The sequence below is a fragment of the Mastigoproctus giganteus genome, chromosome 4, assembly GCF_048544385.1.
Source record: "Mastigoproctus giganteus isolate SK-2022 chromosome 4, ASM4854438v1, whole genome shotgun sequence".
NCBI lineage: Eukaryota > Metazoa > Arthropoda > Arachnida > Uropygi > Thelyphonidae > Mastigoproctus > Mastigoproctus giganteus.
In genome coordinates this window covers 173,560,908-173,583,491 of record NC_143578.1, presented here as the reverse complement: position 1 = coordinate 173,583,491, position 22,584 = coordinate 173,560,908, and the positions used below count along the sequence as shown (strand labels likewise).

Genomic DNA, 22,584 nt, shown 5'->3' with positions numbered 1-22,584 from the left:
TCTAGTACGGTATATCGTATCACAAAGGCGGGAAAATTACGAACGGTTAGCGGAGTTGAAACACGTGGAAACCTTTACCGATACTTTTATGCAATTGCAAGGCCGAGTAAAGAATAAATACACCAAATTAATCAGAAAATCACAAAATAATGTTATACTACTAAATTTAAATCAAAAGTTTTAGAAAAACAATAATTTCAAATCAATAAATAAGAAAAATCCACTTAGCGGCTTTGAAAACGACCGTCTCTAGTGGATTGCTATTGCTATGGATAAATGGATGGTGGAATGGGAGAAGACACAAGGGGTTTATCAGTGGCACTACTCTTTTTGGATTAATGTTATTAGTAGATTCCCCGTAGTTTAGTGATGGGCTCATTGTTATTTTCGATATTTAGTAATGATATTGATGAAGGCAGGCTTAATGCCTAAGTTTGCATAATACAAAAGTTGTCAGTCTGAACAAAAATTAGGCAGATGGACTGAGAAGTGGCAATTGAAGTTTAACATTGAGAAATACAAGGTACTGCATATGGGTAGCAGTAATCCCAGAATAACATACTCCCCTAAGTGTCATTTTGTTCTCCACTTCCCTAAGTGTGACGCCACACAGTTTTGTGTGGCATCACACTTAGGGGAGTGGAGAACAAAAAAGACCTGGGGTAATTGTGAAGTCAAAAATGAAGATCTCTGAACAGTGCAGAGATGCTGCTTGAACAGCTCATAGGATTTTGTCTTCAATGATATAGGAATTTTTTCCAACAAGGATAATTAGGTAATTATCCTGTTGTTAGGCCACATCTTGAGTACTGCATGTGTTTATCCCCAGGGGCTCACATCTGGTGAGTATGTGCTTGGCAAACCCAGGGTCATCATTCTTCTCTTTCTTGCTTTCTTGGTGATTCCCTTCTACTTCTCTCTCTCTCTCTGGGTAATGCAGGAATTTTTTTTATTTTGGCTGGTGCAGCATAAGCCTCAGGCTTCCTGAAGCTTATACGGCACAGCTTACTATCATAGCAAATCCTTAAATGTCAGCAGGATCACGGCACATGTTACTATAAGAGCACAGAAACTATCCTCCACACACACACACACACACACACACACACACGCATGGAGACTAGAAATATAGATGGTATCCTCCCTTTCATTAATGTGTTGGTTTGTAGGGATAGTCCCAGAGTAAAAATGAGATTGTATGGGAAACCTATGTGCCAGGGACACTATACACATTGCAGTAGAGAATTCCCTGCAAAATCAGACTCTGGATCCATACGTTATGAAGGGAAGGAAGATGGACTTAAACAGAAGTTTGTCACGATTGGTCCCCAATTGTAACATTGCAATGAGAGCATTGTAGTTTCTCACTTTCATGTGGAGGCATGCAAGATGTGGAGAGAAAGTGAGCTTGGAGTCAAGTACTATTCCCAGTAGTTTTAATGAGGAAACTAGCTTGATGGTTTGGCCTTGAATTTTGATCTTGGGGGATAGGCTGTAGTAAGCCATTCAGAAGAATGGACTGTGTCTTCTGGGAAGAAATTTTTAGCTTGTGTAGGTCTGCCCAATCCTGTAGGATTTGAAGTGCTTGGTTTCCTCTGGCCTCCAGAGAAGTTCTGTTGTCAACCTCAGTGGAGATGGCAACATCGTCAGCAAAGACTTTTAAAGCTACCAGACCCAGGTCCAGTCCAAGGAGCTCATCCTGGACAATGTTTCACAGAAAAGGACCAAGGAAGGAACTCTGTGGGCAGCCTCTATGGTAGTTCTTAAGTACATTGAGGAGATGGTAATTTTCTTATTTTATAAGTAGTTTTGGATGCATTTGTGTAAATTTATTGGGATATTTACATGCCTGAGTCTGCAAAGAATGCTTGCCAACCAGAGCCTGTTAAAGGTTCCAGTGAAATCAATTGCTATTAGGTAATATTTATAGGTTGAAGTGAGGCTGCAAAGATGATCCTTTGTCGTGCATCCTCTGTTCAGTGCCCAGTCGAAATCCAAACTGAAAGTCAGAATGGAGCTTCAGTGTAGTGAGCTTGGAGCCATACTAGGTGTAGACATTCAAACAGTTTACTGAGCATGGACAGTTGCGCTATGGAAAATTTGTTATATCTAGAACTTAATGTAGAGATGGACTACTTTGAATAGGTGATTTTTAAGAACAATGAGGATGGAAATGCAAGAAAGGCCATTTTCACTATTAAAATATTGAAGATAACAGAGAATGAAGGAACAGTCTGTCTGTTCAAGAGGAGGGGTAATAAAGGCAGCAGATGTGGGCATGGCAGCAGACCACTACTTTCTTTGATGTACTGCATATGGCTGCATGTTTACCTGACCCAAAGAGGTATAAATAACGCTACAGTTCAGGCTGGATAACTCTAGAAACTAAAATCTTTCCTTACGAGAGAGATCCACAGAAAGAAACAAAGTTGTGGGCACCAAATATCCCAGGCAAACTACAATATATCCATACCCAAAAAAAACATAAAACACAGAGCTAAAAAATTATGTCCAGTTAGTTTACTGGCCAAAATCCGGTAGTGGAACACAACGGAGGACTACAAAATGGAAGGATCATCTTACATGTCAACAGGTTGCTATCCACCTACAGCCATGCTGATTACCATCCAACAAGCTGTGATAGCAGCTAGCTATCACCCATTGAACCATTCCATTGCCTACCCCCTGACTGCTGCCAACACCATTTGGAATAGTGTCTCACATGGGACACGGAGGATACAGAATCGCATCATTTTTCAACAGGACATTGTCCAAAAACATATCGCAGGGGTCTCCTTTCAGTATCTTCATGTTGGGGATTTACTGTCTTGGCTAGCCAGGTCCTTGGATTTCTCCCCATTGAGTATGTTTGAGCATTGATTAGATGCTATCTACAGAGCCATTCACATTCAGCAGATACCACAATGTTCTGCAAGACCAGGTGCAGGCTTGGTGGAAAATAACACAGAAGGATATTTGACAGCTGTATGAGTCAATGCTGAGATTCTTAGCTCAGTGTATCCACTACTCAAAATTACATATCACTGTTTATTACAAAAACAGTCATAGGTAAAATTACCCAGTAATTTTGAGGGAGGCTGCCAGGGAGTGAATTGAACCACTGAAATTAATTATGAAGGCATCTTTGGACTCTGGAGAGAGTTCTTTGCATTGGAGAAGTTCCATCAGATATCACCAATATATAAGGGAGTTCTAAGAGCAAAGTAGGTAACTACTTCACTCTTTGCATCTACATTCACACATGAGGAGTTATTAAGGATGCCAGAAGGTTATCAAATTGTAGCAGGGTGCTTAAAGATTTTGTAATAACTGAGATCTAAGTGGAGGAGAAATTGTTGAAGTTAAACATAAGAAAGGCACCTGGGGTGGATGGGATCTATCCAGTTATATTAAAGGAGGTGGCAAAGGAAGCAAGCAAACCCCTAGCCATAATAATGAGAGCATCCTTGGACTCAAGGGAGATCCCCACGGACTGGAGATGTGCAAATGTATCCCCAATTCACAAAGGGGGGATCGAAGGGTGACATGAGTAATTACAGACCAGTTTGTTTAACTTGCGTTCCAGGTAAAATAATGGAGTCTATGGTTAAAGATGCATTGCAAGATCATCTAGACAAGACTGCAGCATTAATTTAGACACAGTATGCGTTTGTTAAGGGAAAGTCTTGTCTGACAAATTTGATTGGATATTATGATGTGGCTACAAAGGAACTCTATGCAAAAAATAATTTTGATATCATATACTTGGATTTCAGGAAAGCTTTTGACACTGTTGCGCATGGAAGACCACTGGACAAATTAGAGCAGAATGGTATTAAGGGTAAGTTGCTACAATGGATAAAAGAATGGTTGAGTGGAAGAAGACGGGTGGTAATCAGTGGGCACTGCTCTTTGTGAACTAATGTTATTAGTGGAGTCATACAGTGTTGGATGTTGGGTCCACTGTTGTTTTGTATATTTATTAATGATATTGATCTTCTATTAGTTCTACTTGTGTTTCCTGGAACAGTCTTCCTTTATGTATTTCATGAAAATTACCATCAATAAAATTCAAGTCTAATATAAACAATAACCTGTCTTCTTAGCCTTCAACTCATTCATGTACTAAGCAGAGTATGTTCTGATACCTTTTGTGTTTCGAATTGTCATAAAAAATAGTTAACATTAGACAACAGTGCAAGGGATGCAAAGAAAAACAGCAAAGAGTTCTTTACTTATGTAAACTCTAGAAGGAAGGGGATGAATCAGATTAGTCCACTTGATATCGATGGGTCAACTGTTGATGATCCTGCTCAGGTAGCTAACAAACTAAATGAATATTTTGCATCAACATTCACACATGAAGAGTTATTCAGCGAGGGGAATGCCAGAGGTGTATTCAGCTCTGGCAGTAAGCTAGAGAATGTTGTAATAACTGAGAGTAAAGTGGAAGAGAAATTGTTGAAGATAAATACAAGAAAGGCACCTGGGGTGGATGGGATCTATCCAGTTATATTAAAGGAGGCAGCAAAGGAAGTAAGCAAACCCTTAGCTAAAATTATGAGAGCTTCCTTGGACTCAGGGGAAGTACCCATGGACTGGAGATGTGCAAATGTCCCCAATTCACAAAGGAGGATCAAAGGGCGACACAAGTAATTATAGACCTGTTAGTTTAACTTCTGTTCCCGGAAAATTAATGGAGGCACTGGTTAAAGAAGCACTGCAGGATCATCTAGACAAGACTTCAGTTATAGCTCAGACACAGCATGGTTTTGTTAAGGGGAAGTCTTGCCTGACCAATTTGATTGGATACTATGATGCAGTCACAAAAGAACTGGATGCAGGGAATAACTTTGATATTATATACTTGGATCTTAGAAAGGCTTTTGATACTGTTGCACATGGAAGACTGCTGCACAAATTGGAGCAGCGTGGCATTGGAGGCAAATTGCTGCTATGAATAAAGGAGTGGTTGAGGGGGAGAAGACAGAGAGTAGTAATCAATGGACACTGCTCATCGTGGACTAATGTTGTTAGTGGAGTCCCTCAGGGTTCGGTATTGGGTCCATTATTGTTTTCTGTATTTATAAATGATATTGATGATGATATATCAAGCTTAATGTCCAAGTTTGCAAATGATACGAAGGTTGGCAGTGTTATCAAGGGCACTACTGACACTATGCTACTGCAACAGGATCTGGAAAGACTGAGCAGATGGGCTGAGAGGTGGCAAATGAAGTTTAACATTGACAAATGTAAAGTACTACATATGGGAAACAGCCACCCCAGAGCAACGTATCAACTCTGTGGTACTACACTGACAGTGGTAGAGAATGAAAGGGACCTGGGGGGTGGGTGTGCAGGCAGATATGAAGTTTTCTGAGCAGTGCAGACAGGCTGCAAGAGTAGCTCATGGTGTATTGTCGATGATATATAGGAATTTTTCTAGCAGGGATAAGGAGGTGATTATTCCCTTGTATAAGGCAATGGTCAGGCCACACCTAGAGTACTGTATACAGGTCTGGAGGCCTCATTTCAAGAAGGATGTAGAGATGCTGGAACGAGTACAGAGAAGGGCAACCAAATTGGTGAATGGAACAAAGGGGTGCTCTTACGAAGAAAGGCTTAAGTTTTGCAAATTACAGTGTCTGGAGACTAGGCACCAGCGAGGTGATCTGATAGAGGTGTATAAATCCTTAAATGGTTTGAGCATGCTCGATGCTGATGGGATTCTTCTTCTTGCTCAGAATAATCACCTGAGAGGGCATAAATTCAAATTGAGGAAAGACAGATGTAGGATAGATGTGAGGAAATTTGCCTTTAGCCAGCGGTTTGTTGGTTGGTGGAACAGACTTCCATCCCTTGTCATGGAGGTTGATAGCCTGAATAAGTTTAAGGCTCAGCTGGACAGGTATTTCGAACGAACAGAGGGGTGAAGTGGAAGTGGTTATTTTCTATTTATTTATTTTTTATTTTTTATTTTTTTTGGCTGATGCTGCATAAGCTTGCTTTCTTCCATCAAATGCCTCTACTAATGCTAATGCTAACCACTCCCAAGATCTTTCATCCACCTTGGAGGTCAATCCCACCACAGATAATCTTAAAACTACAGAAGTGAAGCAGAAATATGTCTCCTAAAGAGAATGTCTTGCAACTACATGCCTCCATCAATGACCAGTTCTCCCCCACATTCCAGTTCTACATGCCGATATGTATACAAATGGGTCAAACAGCTAAACCTAAGTAGGAATAACCATGGTCTTCTGTGATATAACTCTAACAGAACAACTACCAACTGAATGTAACTTATTCTTCTGAATTAACAGCAATAAATTTTAGTTAGCTTACATATAAGATCAACAAATATCTAAGAAATATAATATACACAGTCTCCCCAAGTTCACTGCATGCAATTAAAAACACTCTTTTGAAGATTCTCACCCTGTCCTCTGGCACATATTGGATCTCCCACCCCATATCTATACTCACTGCTGAAAGGAAAGAGAGATGTTTCTTTTGGGCACCGAGATATCAAAATCCCAGATATCAAAATTGCATTATGATATCAAAATCCGAGATATCAAAATGCAAAGTAGCTGACAGTCTTCCTAGTTGGCCTCAATTCTACATAATGATGAAAAGAAAATACTGTATGAAGACAAATAAACAAGAAACTGTAGCTTATAAAACTAGTTCTTTAACCTTGCCTCTGAAGTCTTATAGCAGACAAAGAAGAAGTCACACTAGCTTGGCTAAAAATAGGAAAAGTGGCAAAGCTAAAGAACTCTCTGGGTCTCCCCCACGCATTTCTATACTTACAATCGACAACATTTTTGTGGACTGCCCAGCTTATGAACTTACATACCAAGCAGAATTTCCAACACCTGCATTACAGATATCTCTCATAATTTCATCACTCCTATGTAATAACATTCAAATGTAAAAGTTTGTTCATTCCTGAAAATAATTGATAAAATAACCATCTGTAAATAGTTTCCAGATAACAGCACTTACTCTAACAACAGATCTGACCAGTTGCATCGTGTACCTTAAGCATGATGTACTATAGCCACAGTTGCAGATGGACTTGTAAACCCGCAAATAAACAAGCAGGATTATTTGAATAGGAATGCAGTTATAAGGTAATCATAGAATAGATTTGTTAAGAGGAGATCTGTCTTTCCAATCTGAGTAGATACTATGATGTAGTACCAAAAAATAATTTTGGATGCAAAAAATAATTTTGATATCATACACTTAGATTTTAATAAAATTTGTGATATTGTTCCATGTGAAAGACTGCTGCACAAATTGGAGCAGTGTGGTATTAGGGGAAAGTTACTGCTAACGATAAAGCAATAGTTGAGTGGCAAAGGACAGAGTGCTAATTAATGGGAACTACTCTTATTGGGCTAATGGTACAGTTGTTGTTGTTTGGTTTTTTTAGGAGCATTAGCAACTAAGGCCATATTGCTCCAGGGTTATGCGGTGGTCATTCACTGACCTTTCCACATCCTCCATATTTGATGGTCGTGGGCTCGAACCCTGGTCTAATCAAGAAGCGTGTGCTACGCACTGCTGCTCCTGCCCACCTGGCTACGGAGGCGCCTGCTAATGGTACAGCAGAATCATTCAGAGTGTTTGTCCCTTTACTGTTTTCAGTATATATTAGGATATTTATGAAAATTTTTCAAGCTTAATGTATAAGGCATATGATACAAATGTTGGCAGAATGATTAATGACAGGAATCAAGGTATGCTACTACAAGCTATGTAAAAATTAGGTAGTTGAGGTTTAACATTGATAAATACAAGTGCTGCATATGGATAGCAGTAATCCAAGAAAAACATACCAATTTGGTGCTGCCATATTCAAATTAGTGGAGAATGAAAAAGACATGGGGTAATTGTATAGTCCAACAAGTAGTGTAGACAGGTTGCAAGGAAAGCTCATGGGTCCAATAATATACAGGAATTTTGCTTTCAGGAATAAGAAAATGATTATTCCATTTGAAGCAAATAAGAAGAGAGAGAGAGAGAGAGAGAGAGTGGGGGGGGGGGGGTTGGCTGATGCTGTATAAGCTTGCTTTCTTGCATCATATGCCACTGCTAATGCTAAATATAAGTCAACAGTTAGGCCTTATCTTGAGTACTGAAAACATGGGGATCCATTCTTATGGTTGCAAAATAGATTAGTCAGAAAGGAAAAGGATACCCTTTCCAAGAAAGGCTTCTGTTCTGCAAATCACAGCACCTAGAAACTAGGCATCTGTGAGGAGACCTAATTGAAGTGTTTAAGGCTTTAAATGTTTTGCATAAATTAATTCTGATGGCATCCTTTCTCTTTCTTGGTGATTTCCCCTTCTACTTCTGACTCTTTCTCTCTCTCTCTTGGGGTAATTCAGTTTTTTTTTTTTTTTTTTTTTTTTTTTGGCTGGTGCAGCATAAGCCTCGGGCTTCCTTGCACCATATGCATAATAATAATAATAATAACATAAATTACACATATAGGAGAGCATAAATGTAAATTGAAAAACAACGGTTGCAGAATAGATGTGTGAAAATTTGCTTTTAGTTAGAGAGTACTTGAATGTTGAAATAAACTTCCATCTGGTTGTGGAAATGGGTGGTTTTAATAAATTGAAGGTAAGATTAAAAAAATTATTAAAGCTAAAGTACAGATAGGTAGGTAGGAATTTTTTTTTTTTTTTTTTTTTTTTTTACTGATGCTGTGTAAAGTTGCTTCCTTGCATCATTTTATCCTACTATTACTGATACTAACATTGCCTCCCACCGAACATCTTTCGGTTAGTCTTTACAATCTGGTACTCCTTTTGCGAGTAGCAGGGATTGACATGCCTAGCCCTCCATGGTTAGTTTTAGGGTATTTATTCTCTTCCCATTGCCGTTGTTTTAAAATTGGAAAATGAGTTCCTGATTTTAAAACAGTGGCAAGGTGGGTAGGGATAAACACTCTAACTAAGGCTAATCATGGTGGACTAGGCATGTCAATCACTGCTATTCACAGTGATCAATGGGAAGGGGTACCAGATTGTAAAGACTTAACCCAGCTTTCTAATATCAGCTGTTGTGGCAGCAAACAAGTATATCTATTACCCCTGTCTCCCCTAACTAGGAGTTTCTGTGAACTCTTAAGATATCCTCACCAATATTCATAAAAACCACTACACCACCTTTGTTCAAATTTGGATAGAATGAATCTACAAAATAAATTCATTGTACCTACGAGTGTGGGCTATTCTGATAAAAATTTCTCCCAACAGCTCTGCAGTCTCTCATGGTTTGAGTTAAGCCACAAAGTTTTCAGCTTATAGTCCCTCCTATTGTACCCCAGAATACAAGACACCTACACATTCTGATCTAACTCATGGCATTTTTTTCAGCATGAAACTAAATTTAATCAGGAGATCATCAGTTAGCATTAGCATTAGTAGAAGCATATGATACAAGAAAGCAAGCTTATGCAGCATAAGCCAAAAAAAAAAAAAAAACAAAAACTCCATTTTTACCCCTCCATTAGTTTGAAATACCTGTCCAGCTGAGCCTTAAATTTATTTAGGCTATCAACTTCCACAACAAGGGATAGAAGTCTGTTCCACCAACCAACTAACAGCTGGCTAAAGGAAAATTTCCACACATCTATCCTACATCTGTCTTTCCTCAATTTGAATTTATGCCCTCTCAGGTGATTATTCTGAGCAAGAGGAAAAATCCCATTGGCATTGAGCATGCTCAAACCGTTCAAGGCTTTATACACCTCTATCAGATCACCTTGTCGGTGCCTAGTCTCCAGACACTGTAATTTGCAAAACTTAAGCCTTTCTTCGTAAGAGCAACCCTTTGTTCCATTTACTAATCTTGTTGCCCTTCTCTGTACTTGTTCCAGCACCTCTACATTCTTCTTGAAATGAGGCCTCCAGACCTGTATACAGTACTCAAGGTGTGGCCTGACCATTGCCTTATACAAGGAAATAATCGCCTCCTTATCCCTGCTATAAAAATTCCTGTATATCATCGACAAGACACCATGAGCTACTCTTGCATCCCATCTGCTCAGAAAACTTCATATCTGCCTGCACAATTACCCCCAGGTCCTTTTCATTCTCCACTTCCCTGAGTGTAGTATCACCCAGTTGATATGTTACTCTGGGGTTACTGCTACCCACATGCAGTACTTTACATTTGTCAATGTTAAACTTCTTTTGCCACCTCTCAGCCCATCTGCCCAACCTTTCCAGATCCTGTTGCAGCAGCATAGTGTCAGTAGTGACCTTCACAACCCTGCCAACCTTTGTATCATCTGAAAACTTGGACATTAAGCTTGATATACCATCATCAATATCATTTATAAAAGCATAAAACAATAATGGACCCAACACTGAACCCTGAGGGACTCCACTAATAACATTAGTCCATGATGAGCAGTGTCCATTGATTACCACTATCTGTCTTCTCCCCCTCAACCATCCCTTTATCCATAGCAGCAATTTGCCTCCAATGCCACACTGCTACAATTTGTGCAGCAGTCTTCCATGTGCAACAGTATCAAAAGCCTTTCTAAGATCCAAGTATATAATATCAAAGTTATTCCCTGCATCCAGTTCTTTTGTGATTGCATCATAGTATCCAATCAAATTGGTCAGGCAAGACTTCCCCTTAACAAAACCATGCTATGTCTGAGCTATAACTGAAGTCTTGTCTAGATGATCCTGCAGTGCTTCTTTAACCAGTGCCTCCATTAATTTTGCTGGAACACAAGTTAAACTCAGAGGTCTATAATTACTTGTGTCAGCTTTTGATCCTCTTTTGTGAATTGGGTTCACATTTGGACATATCCAGTCTATGGGTACCTCCCCTGAGTCCAAAGAAGCTCTCATAATTATGGCTAAGGGTTTGCTTACTTTCTTTGCTGCCTCCTTTAATATAACTGGATAGATCCCATCCACCCCGTGTGCCTTTTTTATGTTTATCCTCAACAATTTCTCCTCCACTTTCCTCTCAGTTATTACAAAATCATCTAGCTCACTGCCAGAGTTTACTTCACATCTGGCATTCCCCTTCCTGAATAACTCCTCATGTTTGAATGTACATGCAAAATACTCGTTTAGGTTGTTAGCCACCTGAGCATGATCCTCAACTGGCTTTACATACCAACTAAGAAATATTGTTCAAGGTTTAGGCCAGAATGGATGTCAGATGAACTAATGAGGCATATGGCAGAGAAGAAAAATGCATGGGATACTTACAAATTAACACATGACACAGAAGCCTATGATAGATACAAGTTGATATGCAACCAAGTTACAAAGGAGGTTAGGCAGGCGAAGGCAGATTACGAGAAATCCTTGGCAAGGGATGCAAAGAAAAACAGCAAAGAGTTCTTTACTTATGTAAACTCTAGAAGGAAGGGGATGAATCAGATTGGTCCACTTGATATTGATGGGTCAACTGTTGATGATCCTGCTCAGGTAGCTAACAAACTAAATGAATATTTTGCATCGACATTCACACATGACCAGTTATTCAGCGAGGGGAATGCCAGAGGTGTATTCAACTCTAGCAGTCAGCTACAGAATCTTGAAATAACTGGGAGTAAAGTGGAGGAGAAACTGTTGAAGATAAACACAAGAAAGGCACCCGGGGTGGATGGGATCTATCCAGTTATATTAAAGGAGGCAGCAAAGGAAGTAAGCAAACCCTTAGCCATAATGATGAGAGCTTCCTTGGACTCAGGGGAGGTACCCATAGACTGGAAATGTGCAAATGTGACCCCAATTCACAAAGGAGGATCAAAGGCTGACACAAGTAATTATAGACCTGTGAGCTTAACTTCTGTTCCAGGAAAATTAATGGAGGCACTGGTTAAAGAAGCACTGCAGGATCATTTAGACAAGACTTCAGTTATAGCTCAGACACAGCATGGTTTTGTTAAGGGGAAGTCTTGCCTGACCAACTTGATTGGATACTATGATGCAGTCACAAAAGAACTGGATGCAGGGAATAACTTTGATATTATATACTTGGATCTTAGAAAGGCTTTTGATACTGTTGCACATGGAAGACTGCTACACAAATTGGAGCAGTGTGACATTGGAGGCAAATTGCTGCTATGGATAAAGGGGTGGTTGAGGGGGAGAAGACAGAGAGTGGTAATCAATGGACACTGCTCATCATGGACTAATGTTATTAGTGGAGTCCCTCAGGGCTCAGTGTTGGGTCCATTATTGTTTTCTGTATTTATAAATGATATTGATGATGGTATATCAAGCTTAATGTCCAAGTTTGCAGATGATACAAAGGTTGGCAGGGTTGTCAAGGACACTACTGACACTATGCTGCTGCAACAGGATCTGGAAAGGTTGAGCAGATGGGCTGAGAGGTGGCAAATGAAGTTTAACATTGACAAATGTAAAGTACTACACATGGGAAACAGCAACCCCAGAGCAACGTATCAACTCTGTGGTGCTGCACTGACAGTGGTGGAGAATGAAAGGGACTTGGGGGGTGATTGTGCAGGCAGATATGAAGTTCTCTGAGCAGTGCAGACGGGCTGCAAGAGTAGCTCATGGAGTATTGTCAATGGTATACAGGAATTTTTCCAGCAGGGATAAGGAGGTGATTATTCCATTGTATAAGGCAATGGTCAGGCCACACCTAGAGTACTGTATACAGGTCTGGAGGCCTCATTTCAAGAAGGATGTAGAGCTGCTGGAACGAGTACAGGAAGGGCAACAAGATTAGTGAATGGAACAAAGGGGTGCTCTTATGAAGAAAGGCTTAAGTTTTGCAAATTACAGTGTCTGGAGACTAGGCACCAGCGAGGTGATCTGATAGAGGTGTATAAAGCCTTGAATGGTTTAAGCATGCTCAATGCTGATGGGATTCTTCCTCTAGCTCAGAAAAATCACCTGAAAGGGCATAAATTCAAATTGAGGAAAGACAGATGTAGGATAGACGTGCGGAAATTTGCCTTTAGCCAGCGGGTGGTTGGTTGGTGGAACAGACTGCCATCCCTTGTGGTGGAGGTTGATAGCCTAAATAAGTTTAAGGCTCAGCTGGACAGGTATTTTGAACGAACAGAGGGGTGAAGTGGAAGTGGGTTTTTTTTTTTTTTTTTTATTTTGCTGATGCTGCATAAGCTTGCTTTCTTGCATCAAATGCCTCTACTAATGCTAATGCTAACTGTAGAACCATCAATATCCAGTGGACCAATCTCATTCATCCATTTCCTGCTAGAGTTTACATGATGTGGTTACAAAGGAACTGGATGCAAAAAATAATTTTGATATCATATATTTGGATTTCAGGAAAGCTTTTGACACTGTTGCGCATGGAAGACTATTGTACAAATTGGAACAGAATGGTATTGAGGGTAAGTTGCTACAATGGATAAAAGGATGGTTGAGTGGGAGAAGACAGAGGGTGGTAATTAATGGGTGCTGCTCTTCATGGACTAATGTTATTAGTGGGGTCCCTCAGGGTTCGGTTTTGGGTGCACTATTGTTTTGTATGTTTATGAGCGATACTGATGAAAGTATATAAGGCTTAGTGTCGAAGTTTGCAGATGATACAAAGGTTGGCAGGGTTGTTAATGGCAGTAATGGCAGTGTACTACTGCAACAGGATCTAGATAATTTGAGCAGATGGGCTAAGAAGTGGCAACTGTAGTTTAACCTTGACAAATGCAAAGTTGTGCATAGGGGTAGAAGTAACCCCAGAGACAACATACCAACTGTGTGGTACTACACTTAAGGTGGTAGAAAATGAAAAAGACCTGGGAGTAATTCTGCAGTCAGATATGAAGTTTTCTGAGCAATGCAGATAGGCTGCCAGGGCAGGTCATGGGGTTTTGTCAATAATATATAGGAATTTTGCTAGCAAGGAGAAGGAGGTGATTGTCCCTCTGTATAAGGCAATGGTCAGGCCGCCCCTTGAGTACTGCGTACAGGTCTGGAGGCCTCATTTTAGGAAGGATGTAGATTTTCTTGAGTGTGTACAGAGAAGGGCAACAAGATTGGTGAGGGGAATGTAGGGATCCTCTTTCCAAGAGAGGCTTAAGTTCTGCAAAATTCAGTGGCTGGAGACTAGGCACCTGTGCAGTGATCTGATTGAGGTGTATAAGGCCTTGAATGGGTTGAGCACGCTGAATTCTGATGGGATCCTTCCACTTGTTCAGATTACGAACCTAAGCGGACATAAATTCAAATTAAGAAAAGACATGTAGAATAGATGTGCGGTAATTTGCATTTAGCCAGTGGGTGGTTAATTGCTGGAACAAACTTCCATCTGTCATTGTGGAAGTTGATAGGTTAAATAAATTTAAGGAGGAACTGTACAGGCATTTGGAGGGAATGGTGTGATTTTTTTTTTTTTTTTTTTTTTTTTTTTGGCTGATGCTGCATAAGCTCATACACTTGCTTTCTTGCATCACATTCTACTACTACTACTACTAATTCAAAAATTATCAAAATTAAATTTATGTTGTTAGAAAAATTAACTTTACACTATATTAAAGAAATTAAGCAAAAGCAAAAATTAGTCTAGTGAATTCTTCAATCCAAATCACTGATCCTTTGATCTTTAATCTACCCATATATAGAGCCAAGAAAGAAATGTGTGCTCTACAGTTTATAGTTTAGGATGGAGATAAACAAACACGATGCCTTTCTACAGAAAAAAAAATCTCACTATGGTTCTCTTTGACATAGAAAAGCCATTAACATGGCTTGGAGATATAGATATACTGCAAAAGTTATATGAATTGCCACAGTTTATCAGAAACTTCTTGCAACTCAACTTATCTTCTAACTTTATCCTGGAAAAAGTGGTCTCAAAAGGTTTAGTGCTAAGTTCTATTCTGTTTAATATAATATTGAATTCACTAACTCATGACCTACCACAAACAGTATTCACTATCCTGTATGCAGATGACTTTGACATCTCCTACCATTCTTCTAATATGCAAATAATGGAAAGGTAAAAGGTGCAGTAACAAAAATAGTTAAATGTACCCAAAACAATTATTTTTGTCTTTCATCCCAAAAGGCTATTTAGATACACTTTTGTATGGTGCATAATAATAACCTATAACCTACACTCAAACCTGGAACTTCTGATAATTCCTGGTGTCCACTTGCTAGGTGTAGTATTTGGACCTAGATGGAGTGTTGTTAATAAAATGGCAGAATATGAACTCCTGATTAGGACAACTAATGCTGACATAATAGGACAAATATAAATGTGGTGCCACTTGGAAATTGGGATGACGAGTTCCACTATGGTATGTATAATGTATTTAAGAAAGATAGGGAAGATAGAAGGGGTTGTGCTGTCATGCTTCTTATAAAAGCAGCCTGTGTGAAAAAAGAGCTTTAAAGTTATGTCTGCCAGTACATAATCTGTGTGGTGTGAGTTATTTAAAAGCAAAGGTATAATGAGAGTGAGAGTAATAAGGTTGTGAAGAGTATGATGAGAGTCTTTACATGCAGTTAGAATGGACAAGCAAGTGTGAATATATTATTACGGTTGACTTCAATCTGCCCCAGATTGATTGGAATAAGTTGAAGGGAAACTCACCTTGGGGAAAAATTTTTCTAAATAAACTCTATGATTATTATTTATACCAGCATGTCAGACATAATACTAGGGGTGAGAATATTCTTGATCTCATCATTACTTACGAATTAGATGACCTCACAAAGTTTAAAATACAAGAACCATTGGCAGGTAGTGATCATGCAGTCATCAGTTGGAAAATGAAGAAAGATGTTGCTGGTAGTTAAAGGTAAAGTCGGGCATTTTTATTTCAGAAGAGTAGACTTTGATAGTTTAAGGCACTATGACATCTATTAATTGGATGGATTGCAGAGTGAGGGCAAATACACTTGAATTATGAAATACTTTAAAAGCAAAAATCACAGAAGCCATGAACGCATACATGCCATTAAGAAAATATTGCAGCAGGAGGATACCAAAATGGATGAAATCAGAGCTGGCCAGGAAAATAGAGCAGAAAAAGATAGCATGGGATAATTACAGAATTATGAAATGTACTGAAGCCTAAGCAGCTACAAGTTTATTTGTAATAGTACCACAGTTAAAGTTAGAGAGACAAGGCTGCATATGAAAAAGCACTGGCTAAGAGAGCAAGGAATGGGGACAACAAATTTTTCATGTATTTTTCAAGGAAGAAAAAAGCAAATCAGATCTGATCCTTGTGCATTGGGTGTGGGAAAGTCTTAGACAAGTCAGCTGATGTTGGAAATGAATTGTACAAGTACTTTGCATCTGCCTTTACTGACTAAAGACCCTTCATGCTGAGAAGAGGCTCTGTCATATGAAATCAGTGATGTCGTAATTACAGATGATTGCTCATTAGAAAAACTTTTTGAGTATAAAGGCAAGCAGGGCTCCCCGAGTTAGCATTAGCATTAGTAGAGGCATATGATGCAAGAAAAGCAAGCTTATACAGCATCAGCCAAAAAAAAAAAAAAAAAACCGCTCCAATTTCACCCCTCCATTCATTCGAAATACCCGTCCAGCTCAGCCTTAAATTTATTTAGGCTATCAACTTCCACACACATATATCCTACATCTGTCTTTCCTCAATTTGAATTTATGCCCTCTCAGATGATTATTCTGAGCAAGAGGAAGAATCCCATCAGCATTGAGCATGCTCAAACCATTCAAGGCTTTATATACCTCAATCAGATCACCTCGCAGGTGCCTAGTCTCCAGACACTGTAATTTGCAAAATTTAAGCCTTTCTTCGTAAGAGCAACCCTTTGTTCCATTCACTAATCTTGTTGCCCTTCTCTGTGCTCGTTCCAACAGCTCTACATCCTTCTTAAAATGAGGCCTGCAGACCTCTATACAGTATTCAAGGTCTGGCCTGACCATTGCCTTATACAAGGGGATAATCATCTTCTTATCCCCGCTAGAAAAATTCCTGTATATCATTGACAAGACACTATGAGCTACTCTTGCAGACCGTCTGCACTGCTCAGAAAACTTCATATCTGCCTGCACTGCTTCCCAGAGTTGATGGCATATACCGTGTAGTTTTGAGGGAAAGCATGAGGGAGTGTATTGAACCATTGAAGTTAATTATGAGAGCATCTTTGGACTCAGGAGAGATTCCTTTGGATTGGAGAAGTGCCAGCATATCACAATTGTGACACCAGCCAAGGAGTAGAAGAGCAATGTCTGTGCACATTGAAGAAAACACTAAGATTTTGGATGATATGATTGAAAAAAGATAGGACAATAACCAAATATGCAATGATGCAATCGCTAAGGTATTCAAAGAGAAGCATATTAACCATTTTAGATACATTAGATCATAGAAAAATATGCTGTAAATGCCCAAGCTGTTGAGAAGAGAAATAAAATTCTCCAAGCAGGGATCTTGCCAAGACCTGTTACAGGAGTACATTAACTTTCAAAGAAAATTTTTTGAAGGTCTGATAATAGGTGATGAGATTCCATTATGATCTTTATGACCCTCATTCTAAATGCCAGTCTGTGGAATGGATATATCCATCTGTTCCAGGAAAAAGAAACCTTGAATTACCAGAAAAATTGTGGCCATATCATTTTGGTACAGAGAAGACCCAGTTTTGTTTGATTTTTTTAAAGAAAGGTCAGACTATAAATAAAGAAAGATATTGCCAAACAATTCATAAACTTTAACAGGGCTATAAAATAAAAAAGAAAGCTCTAAAAATGAAAATTTCAGATATAGGGTGGAGAGTTTTGCCTCATCCTGCATATAGTTTGGACTTAGCTCCACCCGGTGTTGTTTTTTTTTTTTTCCTTTTCTCCTTCTCCCTGTTTAGACATATGAAGAAATATCTTCATGGGAAAACATTTTTTGAATGATGAGGAAAAGACAATGACAGGCTGGCTTCAACAGCATGATCCAACCTTTTGCCACTGTGCATATGTAAGTTGAAAAGAACGATGGCAAAAATGTATTGATAAACAAGATGTAATATGTTTCCCAGTGTGGTTTTTAATAAATTGTATAAATTTCAACTTTCTATCGATTGTATTTATAATTTTATGGCCAAAGAGGCATTACAGTGGTGAACTGTAATCTTGAAAATACCTTTTATCTATGAAATTCTTTGTTACTCAGCCAAAGTATGAGTGATGTGCACATCTGTTGAAATTTTTTATTTATCTAAAACTGATAAAATTTTATAGCCTTGGGAAGGCTCATGTGGTTCCCCAAGGAAGGGTCTTCCCTAGGATCTCTCTAATATCTTCTTCAGTGATCTTCCTCAATTAGTCTTAGGGTCCTCAGTTCAAATTGCCATGTTTGTTGATGACACCAAACACTACTCATCCATTTCTAAGCCATCTGACCAGATTCAACTCCAGCAAAGCTGTAAGCAAACTGATGCCCTGAGCCTCAAACAATGTGTTCTCTTTAAATCCATGTCAGTGCCAATCTTTCTGTTTTCCAACATCCAGATCATGTAATAATCTCAGCTATTCCCACTTTGTTGGATTAGCTTACACTATATTCAAAGGAGCCATCACCTCAAACAACTGCCAGTTTGTCAACCACATTTTTCATATCATCAGTAAATCTTTTAAAATTATTAGATCATCAAGAGAATATGTTACAGTTTACAGATATGCTGTCCTGTATTAAGCAATCATTCTAACAGTTATTGACTGTCTCTTTTGTTTAGAAATTACACAGGAAGATCATTCAAATGCACTCAGTTCTCTCTGTCATAACTTCATAAGGTACTCCTTCAGAAATCCTTTGTGTTACAGCATATTGCTATTAATTGCACTGTGTACACTTTCATCTCAAAACTCTTGATGTCGGAAGAATCCTAACTGATCTTAAGTTTCTCTATAAAATTCTTTCTGAGAATTGTGATTCTCCAAACTATTGCAACTACAGCCAGAGAATAACTGATTGTTGATGTAAACACGTAAACTTCCACCTAATATAGTGAAAGTAGATAGTTTGAAAAAAAGGATTAGATGAATTATTTACAGAGATAGGCAAACAAAGTGTGGGTACTACTTTCTTTCTTTTTTTTATCGCTACTGCTTTATAAATGTGCATCTTTGCATCATTTAACCAACACTAATAAGCAACATGCTGATCAGAGAAGGTGGTCAACAAGAGATATCGATAATTTAAAAAGATAATCTTTAGTCATTTTACCTACTTTTTTTAAACTTTCATGCAAATTTCATTTCAGGTTTCCATAACACAATAGGAGTTGATTTAAAAACAGGATTTGTATTTGGTGGTAATGAACACAATTGTGGTACCTGGATGGACAAAATGGGTAGCTCAGAAAAGGCAAGAAATAAAGGGAAACCAGCAACTCCAAGGTATACTTGTTCTGTTACTATCCTTAACATTATACAGGGTCATTGAAAAAGCTGTCTGGGATTTCATGATAAAATAACAATGCAAATACTTACATCAATCAATCAATCAATCAATTGATTTATTTGTTAATATCTACAGGAATATCTCAAGTTTTACTTCATACCTTAGTATGTTTCAGTATGAGCACGTTCATTGCTCGGCAAACATCCAAGTGATAATCGATCTCTGTCCATATGCGCTCGATCATTTCAGGCTTAACAGTTGCTATTACAGCTGTGATCCTCTCTCTTAAATGGTGCAGATCACAAATCTTTTCTATGTAGACAATGTTCTTTAGGTAATCCCACAAGTAAAAGTCTAATGGAGTCAAGTCAGGACTTCTTGGTGGCCAAGGCTGACACTGACTGAGTGACTTGGTGGCCAAGGCTGACACTGACTGAGTGACATTCTTGGTGGCCAGGGCTGACACTGACTGAGTGACATTCTTGGTGGCCAGGGCTGACACTGACTGAGTGACTTGTTGGTGGCCAAGGCTGACACTGACTGAGTGACATTTTTGGTGACCATCTTACTGACACTGACTGAGGCGGTGTGCATAGGAGTCATTCTGCACACTCATGGCACAGCCAAAGTCATTGTTGAGGTGTCAAATACAACTTAGTGAGTTATCACGCTGTTTGCTGCTACAATCACAGCAATTTATTAAATATTTCTGAAGATAAAAGGGAAATCATGGACACCTTTTTTCGATGACCCTATAATCTAAATTGATAATCATTCAGATTCTGGAAGAAAGTATTTTAGAAACAATAAGTTTCTGTCATGTACTTTCAACTCTCACTGTCTCTCTCTCTCTCTCTCTCTCTCTCTCTCTCTCTCTCTCTCTCTCTCTCTCTCTCCTGAGCAATTCTTTATTGCAGAAGGCCTGTTATTATTAAATTTCTAACCTAAAAAACTACTAGGCTACTGGATTTCACTTTGGAAAAAAATAAAATAAAAATAATATTTTTACAGTCCATTCCGGTTATTTGGGACACATCGGGACTAGTGCATTTTGGCCCGATTAAGCGGCTGCCCCAATTATCCGAAGTTTCACGTAAATAGTTAAAAAATGCAATGTACCCCCTCTTTACAATTGGTTCAATGTACAATCAAATCACGTTTGTGAATTGAATTTTAATTCTATTAAACAGCGATTCTAATTAGGAAAAATAGGAAGAATATTATCCACAGGCTATAAAAGCAAAGATATATTAAGCACAAATTTACCCTTTATTACCTTACCAATTAAAAAGTTAAATGATACGTGAAAATCGGAATAATTAATACTTACTGCAATATGTACATACGAACTAGTTGACATTTGTGGGTGGGGAGGTTAAAATTTAAGATGAGCAATCAATAACAAAGAACACGGCACACACAAATTGCAAGTAACACGATACGCGCAAGTGAGAACGGAGTAACGAGTTACAAAGCTTTAAAAATAGGAATGAAGAGAAGATCTGAAAATTAATCTTTTATATGATTGAAGATTTCATGGAAGTGTAAACACATTTCACCATAATAACCCACAGAATTCCAGCTGTCGGTATTATCGCGAATTCAATAAGATCGAGTCCGTTTATGATAGATTTCTCTAACAGAAAAGCTCAATAAACAGGTGACTGCTAATTGTTTTTATTGTTTTATGGTTGTGACCTCTAGAATTTTGACCGAACCATGTGGTACTGTCGGAGACAATCGTACGGTATCTCCAGTGCTGCGGTCTCCTGTCCCAATTAAACGGCATTTTGTCCCAATTAAGCAAAGTAAACCCTGGCTATTTTCTCGATTGGTTTCTGTTTTTTAAGATTTGCCTCAAATAAACGGCTTCTCCGATTAACTGGTGACCCAAATAACCGGAATCCACTGTATATATAGTATGTATAAAATGTAAGAGAAAGAGAAACAGTAAGTGTACCTGAATGCACAAGGCAGCAAAAACAATATACAAAAATATAAAGATGACAATTACAAATAATTAATAGAAAATACTAAAAGATGGAGAAGTTATTAACACAAGGTGCCAGGCCTAATAGAAGAAAAAAAAAAAAAAAAAAGAGAAAAAGAATATTAAGAACCTAAAAAAAAAAAATATATATATATAGAATTAGCGGCTGAATTAATAGGCCAGTCATATGTACAAAAGCTGAAAGGGAAGTAGAAGTTAATAAATATAGAATAATAAATGTAGTGAGCATCAAAATGAGGGTAAAAAAAAAAAAAAAAAATTTATTTTTTATGCAAATTAGATAAAAATAAATAAGATAAAATTGGTACATGAATCAGGTATTTCATCAGGGGACTACACCTGATCATGTACTTTGCTCGCAGCTTGAGGCTTTAACCCTAAATGCCTCTTAGTCTAAATACATCATACACCATCAGGCATCTCTCATATTGTGGAGTTGTTATACTTCATAACTGTTTTGCCATCATTGCATCACTTGGGTACCTACCCACCCACTGAAGAAGGGCCAAATATACCTGAAATGGTGCCGTCTGGGTGGTAGTACCTATCTGAGAATAAGTAACATTGTTCTTCTCCTTAAGTGAAGCGTTACTTATTCGAAGTAGTGCAATATCATGGCAACTCGTTGTGGTATTCACAATATGCCACCTTATAAATATTCTGTTTATTCAGAAATGGCTGTGTATTAATGATGCTATTGCACTTAATATATACTTAGTCTAAATTTGCTCGCAGCTTGAGGCGTTAACCCTAAATGCATCTTAGTCAAATTAAAGTGTAAATGCATGTGGGAACGAAATGTTTTGAAAAATGTTTTTGAGAAAGGTGATTTTATGTAAATTTATGTAACAGGCAGTGGTATAGAAATAGGAAGTAATGCAGGGTAAGGGAGGGAAAAAGGTAATAAAAATTAGAGTCGAAAATAGCAAGAATAAGAAAAGTAAGAATGTCCGAATCACCCTCGTATTGCACTAATAGTTCAATGGACAGAAGAAAGAAGAATAGAAAGTACAAAGATGCAAAGAGATGGAAAAGAGTTTAAAGGATATTAGGCAAGCTAGGTGTGTAAATAGCCAACCTCTTAGAGAGGGCCTTGGCTGTGAGAGTGTTAATAGAAGTGGAAACTAATACCACTAGCCTGTAATATATTTTTTGAGTGCCGAAAGGTGAATAAAAATAGTGA

At 38.4% G+C, this 22,584-nt stretch overlaps 1 protein-coding gene across 1 annotated transcript in view; it reads left to right on the top strand.

The window, feature by feature from the left end:
* Positions 1 to 22,584, top strand: part of LOC150087211 (glycogen debranching enzyme) — a 763,093-nt gene that overhangs the window by 598,321 nt on the left and 142,188 nt on the right. The window contains exon 23 of the mRNA XM_090371076.1: positions 19,251 to 19,386. Within this exon, the coding sequence (XP_090227202.1) occupies positions 19,251 to 19,386 (136 nt within the window). The remainder of the gene's footprint in view (positions 1 to 19,250; positions 19,387 to 22,584) is intronic.